The 13,220-nt window shown below is 43.5% G+C and overlaps 1 protein-coding gene across 1 annotated transcript; it reads right to left on the bottom strand.

Annotated features, from left to right (window-relative positions):
• Window positions 1-8,057: 8,057 nt before the first annotated feature.
• LOC136780237 (uncharacterized) lies at window positions 8,058-12,877 on the bottom strand. The gene has a single exon (XM_066738474.1). It carries the CDS (start codon window positions 12,396-12,398, stop codon window positions 10,746-10,748), a length of 1,653 nt encoding a protein of 550 aa, XP_066594571.1. The 5' UTR covers window positions 12,399-12,877; the 3' UTR covers window positions 8,058-10,745.
• Between the last annotated feature and the right edge of the window lie 343 nt (window positions 12,878-13,220).

Below are 13,220 nucleotides of genomic sequence, written 5' to 3'. Positions count from 1 at the left end.
GTCCCATTGGCTGAGCATCACTCAGGGTATCCGGGAAGCTGTAGGTTTCCAAGTTAGGAATTTAAAAATTTTTAATAACCTTTAATTATAAAGTCTACGTAAGAAAATGGTGTAAGAATTTTATTTTTAAACGCTGTTTCCTCCACGCGAACTTACCGGTTTGGCACGAGTTAAACGGATATGTATATTTATTCGAGTATCATTTTTGCTGAATGCGAGTACAAGAAAATCATGCCAGTGTATAAATGGTATTCGATATTGATATTATTTATTGCGAATTTTCTAATGATTTATGTGTGGAGGGAGAATCAGGAGATATCGTTGAGCATTGTGAGAATGCAGGGGAACAAGGCAGATCGATCCAAAGCTGGACGATTAATTAGAGAGATGTCGAAATCTGCATTTGCAGACTCGGCAAGCGTGACGCGAAAATGATGTGAGTGGGTGCGCGTGCTGCACGCCGGAAAGCAGCGAAACAGTAGCACTTCAGATCGCGCATAAATTACATTGCTACGGTTAATCAGTTCACAGGATATATCATTCACCACTGTTGCTCATACTCACGATATAACATGTAGCAAAGATAATCTCGAGTCGTATATATATATATATATATATAGGCGTATAATGAAACATCGGGTTCCACTTTGTTAATGATGAGACTATCAGATTGGAAACGAGAGGGAAGAATTGAGAAAACCGAATGATTTGGTGAAAGATGGTTTTACCGGTAGCCTAGAAATTCATTAATGCATTTTTATGGTTTTCCGAGATGGCTAATGAGAATTGAAACTCGCGTGCAAGAATTGTTCGGATTTCACCCCGCAGCATCGGCATTTTCTATTGGATATCAGCGAGAACTGAAATCTTCTGGCCCGCAGTTTCGGTTGACCCACTTGGCCAATGAATCATCCAACCCAACGATGGGTACGGTCAAATTATTTGCAAGTACCATCGATAAGTATCTCTTTTGAAAAGTTTCGCTTGTCTCAAGGATTTCTATCCGATGATCGATCAAAAGTTAGTCGTACAAAGAACGACAAGTATTAAACAACACTTTAAAAACCTATAATAATTATTTTCCCAATTTTTCCAGTAAAATTGAACTTGAAAAAACTGTTCGTCAAAAGTATACGGAACAAACCTGAAGGCATATATATATATATATATATATATATAGGAGAACCGCAAAAATTGAATGAATCGGAATAAAAACGTTCGTTTCTAATAATGGATAGCTCGAGGAATCACAATGAACGATTTATCTATGTGGGTAATCAGGATTGTTTCGCGAGGGGGAATTAAACCGTGACAAGTGGTAAAAATGTTCGAACGATGATACGTGTATAGAGGCTAGCGAGAAAGTTTAGGATTGAAGAAGAGTGCGGGGCGAGGGGGTGTAAAAAAAACAGATTCTTTAGTTTATCCGTAATTAGGTGGAGCGAGCGAGGAAGAAAGAATCGTTTTGCAGCGATTGGAAAGGTGGAAAATGTTGGAGGAATGAATACAGTTATCTCGAAGCAAGAGTTAAAAATAACTCGATGGGTGATCAAGGACTCTCTTAAGGATTAGAGGTAATATATTTTGTTAGTCGATAGAATTTTGGAAGATTGTAATGAATGATATTAATTAGCGCGGTACAAAGGACAGTTAGGCAGTTTTTACAGTTATCGAGGTGAGCTAGATATGTTGGCATGTACGTGTAGTTTCCTCAAAGTGTCAATGTCAGCCACCATTCTACCGCCTAACAGTCCCCTTATGGAATAACTGTCATCCACGCACACATCCCTACCGAGCCCTCACGTACGCGAGTAAGTTTGTGTTTTATGGAAGCTGTGGTGGTATTGGTTGGCCCAACACGTTCAAGCGTCTCTCGTGTAGGAGACCCGCCTTTTGACTCACGTGTTCCGTTCGCTCCGAACAGTTTTACGTGACGAAACTGATCATCGGTCCGTTGGATTATTGTTGTTGCGGCGACTCGTTAACGGCACGTGGTCACCGGATCTTCTCAGGCACGAAACAGACGCAAATTATATCCACGAAACTCCTACGTGCGAAACACGTTAACAGCGAAGCTTGCAATCGCACGACATTGGCAAATTTTATCATCCCCGAATCCACGCGAGTTGTACGAGTTATTAGTTTGCACATTTATTATTAATTTACGTTTTTAATAATCCTTCTTTGTAATTCCAAGTGCCAAGTGTATTCAGCATGCAATTAATTTTTAATTTCAAGCGTAGATCTAGTTTGATGTATCTTTTAACTCGATGAGTATTAAGGTCGTCATACGGATTATGGCATCCCGCGCCGGTGTGCACCGCGTCGAGTGGTTGTCGATATTCACGAGGCTCAGAGCGCTGCAACGGTTGCAACGTTTCAACTGCAATTACCAAGTTCACGGCTCGTTAGCCACTCGAAGCCCCTCTTATGGGACTCGAATAGTCCAAACGCGAGAAACCTTTCAGTCGAGTAGAGCATCCCTGCTGCGAAAGATCCATCTACTTCCGGTTCACCAACGAGCCACAATATTCTACTTGCGAAGGTGAATTTTTGCAGATATTTTTCAGAGATGGTGCAACAATGGGAAAATACCTTTTACAGCAAAATGCGTCTAGCGATGTTATCAGAGCGTCTCCGCGAAGCTATCGTCATGCGAATCCTCCACTTCACTCATTATTTCGTGATTCTCGATAAGGACCAAAACACGATTCAAGGCCATTCGGTAGAAACGAATTTTCACAGATTTCAGCCACAAAATCGTAGATTTTCACTGCAGCAGCATCAGCACGTCACGTTGATTTGATTCTTGGAACTCTTCGAGGACTGTTATTCAATTGAATCTTCGGTGAGATCGAGATTGCAAGAAGATGGCGGTTGGCGATATCGGAGGACGCTGAAGGTTTCGATGATTTTTAAGGTTTCCGGTGTGCGATGAGAGGCGAGGCGAGTTGTTGGTCGGCGACCTTGGCGCGAGTCGATCCGGATGAGCGTCGACGTGAAACTGCGGAGGTTTCGTGGCTCGAGTCGGCTGCTCCGCAGCGGAACGAAGCGCATGAGAGGGATCGACGGGGAGAGAATCGGGATCATCTCAGGCGAGCAGCCTCGATCGTTTCCTCGTCCGATTCAACGGAGATGGAGGATCGCCCAAGGTCGATGAGGTTTTACCCACATTTTCCTGTCGTCCGTCATCGATTTTATCGACCCCCTCCCCCTCCCATAATTTCTCAAAAAGCCTACCTGTAACTTTCAAAACTCGAGATGAACGCGAAAACTCGGCAACAAAGTATATGTCTCTCTTGAAAATTCTTGCAAACCCATTAAAAAAGAGAAATTTAATGCACTCGTTGTAATAATCCTGTGTTTCTTCAAATTAGCTACATTGTAGATGTGCTGTGAGAGATCGACTCTAATTGAATTCAGTAAAGCGATTTGTTTGCATAATATATATATACGAATGGTACGTCGGTGTGTGTGAGTTTATGTGTGGGAGAGAATTTTATGGCAACGTGAATATAGCGCGCTTTATCTTTCGATCGTGAATGCGGTTCTAATTATCAAATTATGGTTGAGCGAGGTGCACATGCGTGTAGAAAATCAGCGCTAAACCGTTAAGAGCGCACCAATTAGAGCAGAGACCAGCGAATACCAATTTAATTTTGCAATTTTGTTTATCCCAAGTCGAACAAGGTTCATCGGAACGATACTCGAGATTTGCATATATCGTGCCTTATCTTTCGACTTATCGATCGTCGCGACTGGATGTTTCGGGAAGTTCTCCGGTAGATAAATTGTCGGTCGATCGACGTTGGAATTTAACGACACGAACGAACGATTGAGGAGGGGGGAGAAAGAAAAGATCTCGATTGGGAGACGGTTCACGAATGAGAAAAATGGAATTCGACTGTTCGAGGCTGAGGCCACGTGAAAATGAGAGCGTCTTGAAGGGAGGGAAAAAGTTTTGTTAAGGGGAGGGGGGGGGGGGGGGAGAGAAGTCGAAGAGAAACTTGTGGAATAAGAGTACTGTTCGGAAAGACAAGATGGATTTATCGGAATCGCGATATGGGTGATTGGTCGTCGGGTGAACGTGAATCTTTAAAATTTGAGAGAGGGAGAGAGAGAGACGAGTAGTATTAGAGTAGCATCTTGTTGGAGTTGCTGCTACCAACACTGCTGCGCCGTAACTGTTAACGGTACCGCGCTTCAACGCCGTTTACCTTTACCAGCCGCACCAATATCAGAGTACTGTTATTTCAACCATGCCAGCCCTGATCTTGCTGCCGCCATCTCCCTCTCTCTCTCATTATGCCATAAATTTTCTACACTCTTTCCAAATATCATTCCTCCGCCGTTCCTCTCCTTCATTCCCGTCCCACGTGAAAAATTCAAGCGTTTCTCAGCAACGTCCACCGAGGGCGCTGCTGAAGACCCGCGGTACCATCCAGAAACGTATCCTCCAAGTTGCTTTATCCATAAAACCAAATGGAGAGGTAATAGAAAAAATACTGAATTTTTTGTTGAACCGATAAAATACAACTGGTAAATAAGCTTCGATTCTTGTAAATTGTAATTGTTTTTGTCAATAGTTTACTTCTTGCAGATTACTCTCCGATTCACCGAAGAATAAAATCCTTCGTGTATAATGGTCGTTGCTTTTCAGGTGTATCATCGCGACGGAGGCGAAGACGATGAAGAAGAGAGGAGTAGGAAACGAAGAAGATAGACGTATTAAGAAAACTCATGGAAGCCTCTTGCGGACAACAGGTGGCACACGCGGTACACACAAGGCGAACCGCTCCAATCCGTATGAGGAAGTTAAGAAATTGCCAATTCCTCATCTCGGCCACATGTTGCCACACGCGTCGTCTGTTTCTATTGAAATTGTTCACCAGTGAAAAACTCAGTCAACACTTTACCACTTTTTCTTCCTCATGGATATCACGTAAGATCTCTTCAAAATTATTATTACTCCTATCGCAATCACAAATCCCAAGGACAGTCTCATCAAGGTTCAACGACAATCCTCTAACGACTGTAATTACATTCCATTGACTCCCTATAGGAGAATCTTTTTATTTCTACTGAAAATAATCAATTTATCGATCGCAGCCTGCAGGGACAATATTTCAAGGTAAATAGTAATTCGAATAGATTAATAATAATCGTTTTGGTATATTTATGAGATAGCAGAAATTATGGGAAGAAATTTGAGTACGAGGATCCAGCGAATTACAGTTATTACGCGAAATTCGTAATTTCGTCGAGGAGTTGAATAAGCGTGATAAGGAGGTTTGGGAAGAAGGTTGAATCGAGAGGTGAGTTATCGCGTTGATCCAGAATTTCTCAAGAATAGTGGGTCGACGGAGGGGGAGGGGGATTATTGATGAGGGGAGCGCAGAGTTTTCGGCTTATTTCGGGGATACTCGGGTTTAAATGGCTCGAGCTGCTCTTATTTGCCAACCACGTGTTACTCCCCTCCCTCCCTTTCTCTCTCCTTGGCTTATTTTCACACACACACACACACACACTCGCATCAGGATCATTTCGCGCTGGTGTATGGTGCGCCAGTTGCTTCAGTTTCGAGGCCAGGCGGTTACAGTCAGGAATATAAACGCGCCTACAATTACACAGTCTGCTTCGCCCGAAATGGAACGTCTTATCGAAAAATCTCTCGTCCTACGACACTCCCCTTCTCCCCCCCCCCCCTCTACTATCCCCACTAAGAAAATTCTTAATTAATTATCACGAGCTTCGACGAAGTCTCCGGAATCAACCAACCCAACTGTCTCCACCCAAATGTAACGAGACAACGATGAATAAACGAAAACCGCAACAGCTTTCGTTCCATTTATTTCCTATTTTTTTGCAATTAATCTTTTCTGCCACTGAATTGAGTAATTAATATCACAGCGCTGATCGAACATGCGTAACCGATTAATTACCAAGGCGACGTAACGAGATTCCTCCTAAGGTCTACTTTATAAGCAGTGGCAAAATCTTTGCTTCGTCCGTTCGCTTCTATAATATTCATCGCATTATTGTTTCACGATCGAGGAAGAAGCGAGAGGGGCAAAAAATGACGAGGAAAGGCTAAAAAAATGCGTTGCACAGTTCTAAAATTGGTTAATGCTAAATTGCAACAGGCGCGTAGTCCCGTTAGTAGTTGCAGAGAGTCCTGATTCTAATTGATCCCTGGGGTAAGCGACGGGGGTTTATTAGGGACTAATTCGAGACGCGCGGCCCGATTTCAGCAATCTACCCGCTCGCGGGTTTCCCGTGTAACTGTAAAACATCGGCCTCTAACTGTAATTCGAGCTTTTAGCTAGTGCATGGTAATAACAACTACGCGCCAAACATTTCTCAGTTATCTCTGTGGTATCTGCAAACAATCCACCTTTTCTCCACAAGCTAGAATATATATATATATATATATGTGTGTGTAAAAAAAATCAATGATGCGTGACAAATAATTGGAACAAAATAAATTATCAAATTTAGATTTAAGCATAATCTCTCGTGCAAAATCAGACACGAGCTTACGTAATTATTTAATCAAGGATCTTTGAATTTATATAGGTAAAATTTTCAAACAGCTATTTTTACCCCGTTAGAGGTACGCGAGTGTAATAAACGCGTGAGTTTGATGTTTCGCAGATAGCTATATCTGTAGTGTATATACGTAACAGCTGATTATGCATGGAACAAATATTTCCACGAGGATCGATTGTGAAATAATCAAGCTATTCACACACGAGGGGAGAGGCAATTCTCATTAAAGCACCGTGTAAACCGAACTTAACGGGACTCTATTAAAACGATTATTTTTTGACCTGAAAATTATCTGCTAGTTATAAAGAAATTACGAATGCGAAAGATTTTCAGCATTTGCAATAGTAACGGTGAAAGAAACACGATGATCTATCGATAAAATTCGCATTAATCCGATTGAATTCTTGGGGTTTAATTCGGGTCAAACTATGTTGATGCGATGAATTTCATTTTATCGTTCGCATCGAGCGTAGCATTTTGGGTCAAGTGTCTAATGTAATGAATTAAAAATCGAAGAGGCTTGGTAAGATCGCTGCGATAAAGACCAATAATCTTTCATAGTCCATGCATAATTTTAGCATGCACTTCCCCAGCTCGATTAAGCATTCGCGCCGCATTTATCAATCACTCCCAGTTAAATTTATTATCAGTCGTAGGAATCCGTAAAAACGTATTGGGAGCTTTCCAATCCAGCACAGTTTTAACACTTTGACGATTGGATTCATAAGAAAGAGAGAGATTTATTTATAGACGAAATCGTTGGAATAAAAATGAGTAGGACGAGAATTGTTTCTTCGTGGGTGAACTATGCTTTGTAATATATAGCTATCGTTCAAAGGAGTTTCTACACTGTTTAGAATAATTGTTCGTGTATTTGCCTTCAAGGTCTAGTGTTTACGCTTCGGTTATACGACTGTGGTGTCATCGATCAATTATCGTTAACGAGCGCGCATGATGAATATCGTGTTGAGCACACTCGATCCTTCTGACCATCGACCTTTGCTGGAAAATAACCTTACAGCAATATTTTTCTCATTTTCCTCAGAATTTTCCTAGCATCTTTATTCTTCGGTGTAAATACAAACCTAAAAACTGGAGGTCTTCCAAACGATAGCTCACACACAATTATATAGAATTTTGAAATAAATGGTGATCCTCCTTATCGTGTCGAGCTTTCCTTGAGCCTTCGTCCGGTTATCGAGACGATTTGCATTCCAAGCGACTAATTGGAATAACGCTCGCTTGAAGCCAACGTGCATCGACCTTGAAAGTTGAATCGAAGTTGACAAGTTGGAAGAAAGTTCGAGTCTGTTCGTTTCGGATGATCTTTTTGCTCGCTGGTGTAATTATAGTACATATGTAAAATATGTTTGACAGGTTTTGCATGGAAACTTTTACTCTCTCCCTTGCATATCTGTTTAATATTGCAAATGTTTTGATATTCGTAATTGCTACTGTAGAGTGAAGGGATAAATATAATTGTAAAAAGTCATTGTTATACTAGACGAGTTTATTAATTAACAGTTAGAGTAATTGAGTAGGTGACTATAAGATTAGTTTTATACATCACGAGAATTCGACGAATAAATATATCAATTAATAGTTGAGATTCTCATGGCATTTAGTTCGGTTTGTATAGTTGTATCACTTATTAGCTAACATGTTTATCTATCGAACTCTTCGCATATTATATATATATATATATAATTTATTATTTACCGATTGACCAATTAATGTGATTGGCTGGTGAATTGATTCGAAACGCTGCACAAAGGTATACCATAAGGATATTCTCTGACGAAGCAGGAATTCCCGAGGGTTCCTCAAGTCCTGACGATAGAATCTATGAAATGTTTGCAAAAAATTAATAAAATAATCTGCTCGAATACGTTTATCATCAGGATGCCAAAAAGATCTTTTCGATCATGGCCACGAAAGCCTTAAATGTCATATTTATAATTATGCTACATCATATATATATATGTATATAAAACAACAAAATTCCATCATTTTCGAAATACCTTACATCCTCTCATTAACGGGAACAATTTAAACTTTAACAATACACGCTGAGAGATATTTCGAAAATGATACAGGACTCGCAGGATAAAATAATATTCGCATTGCGATGAAGCTTCGTCCTGGGGTTAAGCGAGATTCGCTAATGGCATGCTTTTCGCTATTTTCCGCTCGCTTATTTGGTAGATACATTGCATCGTAAAAGTATAATAATCCATAAATGTTATCCCTAATCGTAAATGTAAAAATATATATATTTATAAAATCTATATATCCGTACATACATTTATTTCTGGAGTTTTCTCAATTTATGCCAGATCCGGCATAATTGCGCGAATCGATATATGCAGCGCTGACTTTATGTATGAATGTGAGAGTTTTGCGTATATCTATTATACTATATACTATATATATAGATGTGTATATACGCGATGATACAACGTTTCGCCATTCGCGAGGTTCACGAGGAGAATGACGGTAATCTCTGGCGTTAAACGGCGTAATAAATATTTTTCTATTAGCTATTACGCCCGACGTGCGAGCGCAGGCTTGAAAAGATCATTTCTGAGAGCGAAGTATCAAGAAACGATCTTTTCACGACGCGACGAACGCCCGATCACGATTAGCAATCAGTGAGCAGCAAAAATTCTCCTCGAGACAATCACTGCATTCCACGTGCAATTTGAGACTCTGGCACATGCGATTCAATAAATTAACGCAATTGTTCGCTGAAGCATCGGCTTGGCTTTGCTTTGCTTGGCACTAATCTCACGCGGTTTATCCTCGACCCGAGGAAATCTCCAAGGATTTTACTCACCGAGTATATATAAGCGTTTCAGACGAATTACACACTTTTCAAAATCTCATCTTTATCGACCATCCGACTCGTTTTACAGTTTTCCAGTCGAGGATTTTCCGTCCAAAGTCGAGCCTGCTAATTCGCCGAGGAGAAAATATCGAGGAGTAAGAAAATATCGATTTTTAGATATAGATACATAGTGTATAATTGCTTGTCGCCGAGGCACCGTTCGTGCCTCTCGGTAATTTCTCCTCGCGCGGTACATTAACAAGTTGCAAGCTGTTCGCCGTTTAAGCTCACTCCCAATTAAAGTCTTCCGTTGCTCGGCTAGGTACTCAATTTTTTTCTTACAGTAATTAACAGTTATTTTCTCTCTCTCTCTCTCTCTCTCTCTCTCTCTCTCTTTCTCTTTCTCTTTCTTTCTTTCCATCCGAAGATTTATGCTAAATCGTTCGAACTGAAAATTTTACGAGTACAATTTTTTACTCGCCACGGATTGCGAGGTATCGATGCATTTTTTCCGTTAGGCGACCGGATTAATAAATTTCTGCATGGACTCGCGTGTAACTATAGCGTCTTTTTGCGTTCGAGACCGCGTGGTAAGAGGTAGTGACGAAAGAGGTTACGAAACCTCTGGACATTTAAGAGATAAAAAAAGATTCTGGTTCACTTTACGAAATCCACAGGCATATCGATCGCGTTCGAATGTTAATTGCTTCGGATTCCTCCATGCTATTTCAAACAATTAATCGAATCCTATTGAATTAGACTGTTCGACATTACAATTGGAATGTTTTAAAATCAACGAGAAACGTCAAATGTTTCAATTTCCATTAAATATCAAAATACGTCACTTTTGAAATATTCGGACAACCTACTTGGCTTCTCGAATTTTCCATTTACAGAGAGTTTAGAAAACTTTGGGAAAACGCTTTGAAAAGAGCGATGAAAATGCGAGAATGGTGGTCGAAAATTGTCGAAAGACGTTGAAAAAGAATTGCAAGGCAGTGTACGCTGCACGCTTCGCGATCTCCATTAACGAGCTTCGGCCAAGAGATAAGCTTTGCACGACAATAATAATCGCTCCTCTAATTAGCCAGCAGCGTGCCAGGAAGGTCGTTACGCTTCCCGGTGTTGGTACGTTATATCATAATGTACCGCGACAGATTATGTTTCAATGTCAAGAAATGAGATAAAACGGTAAAGGGGAATATTCCCTCGAGTAAAATACTAGGATTTCGCGAAAAAGCTTGCAAATTGCTGTCAGCACTCAATTATATACTTCCGAATTAATTTCCAAGTTTATTTCGAGATCGCGCGGGCGCTGAAACAGCGAGCTGTATATGTATATATATATATATATGTATGTATATATAGATTAACGTGGTCTCGGCCTGGGTAGAGGTTGAGGCGGTTGGTGATGATTGGCCGGGTAGGGCCTGGAGTTTTGGGACGGGGTCATCCGCTCCTGCTCGTCCAGGCTCAATCCTGCGATCATCTGGGCTATCTCACGGTCCTTCTTCTCCTCTTTTGGAAGGGCATTCCCATTCTGAGCATTGAAACCAAGGGACGCCAGACTTCCATGACTCCTGCTGCGATGCTCCGCACGAATGCTGTAGGAGAATGCACGCTCGTTCAGGTGTCCCTTTCTTCTGTAGATCCCGGTACCGAAACGAGATTCGTTCTCCGGACTCTCTTCCGGTCTGGCTCCTTCCGGTGCTGTCAAATCCGCGTAGGAAGCAGCCAGTCTCCTGGAATTGCCCAACGTCGAGTTCTCGGCTTCCTGGTGTCTCCTGGACCTGGTCCCGGGATTTATCGTGACACCGGGAAACATGGCGGCCGTTGGAGACACAACCGGAAGTGGCGCGTAGACCGGCACGATTGGAGCCGCGGCTGGTATCGGTCGGAGTCCCCTGGCGTGATGATGGGCCTTCCTGGGTAGAGTAGCTGCGGGGACCAGGAGAACCGGAGCGGGTCTGGCCAGGGTGCCAGCGACGGATCTGCTGCTGGGAGGAAGCTGGTGGGGATGATGGTGCAGCTGCCTGATGGGATGGCCCAAGGTATGATGACCCAAGCCGTTCATGTAGATACCCTGGTGCATCGGGTGATGAAGCTGTTGCTGAATGGCCTCCTCGTGCAAATTTCGATTCTTCATCTTGATCAGCTTCTTGTTGGCCTTCTTCAAGCCCGATGACGCCGATTCGTCCAGCAACAACGGTTGAGAGGGTGGGAGTGGTGGTGGAGGAGGGGGCGGAGGAGCTATGAGCTGTCTGGGTCTGGAGCCCCTGGTACTCCTGAGGGTCCCCTGTTCCTGGTAGACCCCGTCGACCTCGTCCCTGCCTCTAGCCCAGACTTTGTGGTTCTCGTCGCCGTTGTAAAGGCTCACGCACTCCGGTGAGGTGGTCTCCAATCTCGTTACCTGGGGACTGTCTAAGGTGGTGCTGGAGCCACCTAGGGTATTGTAGAGACTGTTATTGGACGGTGGAGTCAAGGCCATCCCTTCCTTCGTGTTATTGCTGGCGACACTCTTAGCAAAGTTGCTGTCCGCGTACGCGTGAAAGCAACATCTGACCAGGGCGTTGGCCGCCATGTCTCGCTTGCAGATGAACGCGTGACACTCGAGAACTTTGATACCCGTGGTCCTCCGCAATACGGCGGCGAACAACGGTGGATGATTGGCGCTTGGCATATGCGCGAAAGGAGAGTCCAGCGGTATGAACCTGGTGGCCTGAAGGTCCTGGATGTTGCTACCTTTCACGTGTCTCACCGCGGCACAATAATGGAGAGCCTCGATCGGGAAGAACCTGGTGACCTTTTTCCGATGCTCGTCGACGTTCTCCAGTAAGAGGCCGTTACTCCACACGCTCAGCCACGAATCGATCCCACGAGCACCCAGAGCACCCTGCTCCGGGTACAATTCCCTCAGAGGCTCCTGGACACCCAGGAGGCCCTCCTTGCTGGCATGAGGCACCGAGCTGCCCAGGTAGAGCACTCGGCACCGGCAATAAGGCGTTGCTGTGTTACCCTTCATGTCCCCCTCTCTGACCTTTTCACCAACGTTCAACACTAACGGATCAAAGATCTTCGCGATTGGCACTTTCTCCAAAGTCGAGTGTATTCCTCACTGATAATCACTCCACCGATGCTACGTTTCTTTCCAGATTGGCAAAATCTGATATTTCACAGCAGCTGCAGCCGCGGCAGAGATCACGTCAGAACATTATGGCCGCCTTCTTGCAATCCACTCCCCCCCCCCCTCCCCCCTTCCCACCACTTTCTGTCGGTGATCGTTTCTGCCCCTCTCCCTCCAACGTTAAACTCTACACGGTCTCTCTCTCTCTCTCTCTCTCTCTTGCTGTCTCTGGTTCTTCCCCTACCTCCCGTAACCAAGAGGATCCTTGTTCCTCTCAGAGAGGTAAGCTCCTTCTATCTCGTTGAAACTCGCCGTGGCCTCCACCTCCCTTGGCTCCGAGTCACTGCTCGCTTCAACCTGCGCGCCTCTCTCTCTCTCTCTCTCTCTCTCTCTCTCTCTCTCTCCTTTTCTCTCGAGAGCCCCTTCGCCTTCGTCTCCTTGCCAGTCCCCCCACCCCCCGCCCCTCCTTTCAACCCGGGACCTCTGGTATGTAGCGATCCAGTGGCGTAGGCCGTCAGATCCTTCGCACAACGAACGCTTCTTCCACGTGTGCCCTTCCCAACACTATATATACATATATATATATACCAATTTTCAAACACTTTCTTCCGTTCTTCAAACACAGTCCACCGTGGCTCCTGATGCCGGAAGATTCAACGTCTTCTCCGATCGATGACGAAACGCTACGCGTTTCTACCAGGTGTGAGAGTTCCTTTCAAC

The sequence above is a fragment of the Prorops nasuta genome, unplaced genomic scaffold (assembly GCF_024137725.1).
Source record: "Prorops nasuta isolate Cenicafe-Biocafe unplaced genomic scaffold, Cenicafe_Pnas_1.2 PNAS00018, whole genome shotgun sequence".
NCBI lineage: Eukaryota > Metazoa > Arthropoda > Insecta > Hymenoptera > Bethylidae > Prorops > Prorops nasuta.
The sequence above is the reverse complement of the archived record's forward strand: the minus strand, read 5'-3'. Positions and strand labels throughout refer to the sequence as shown.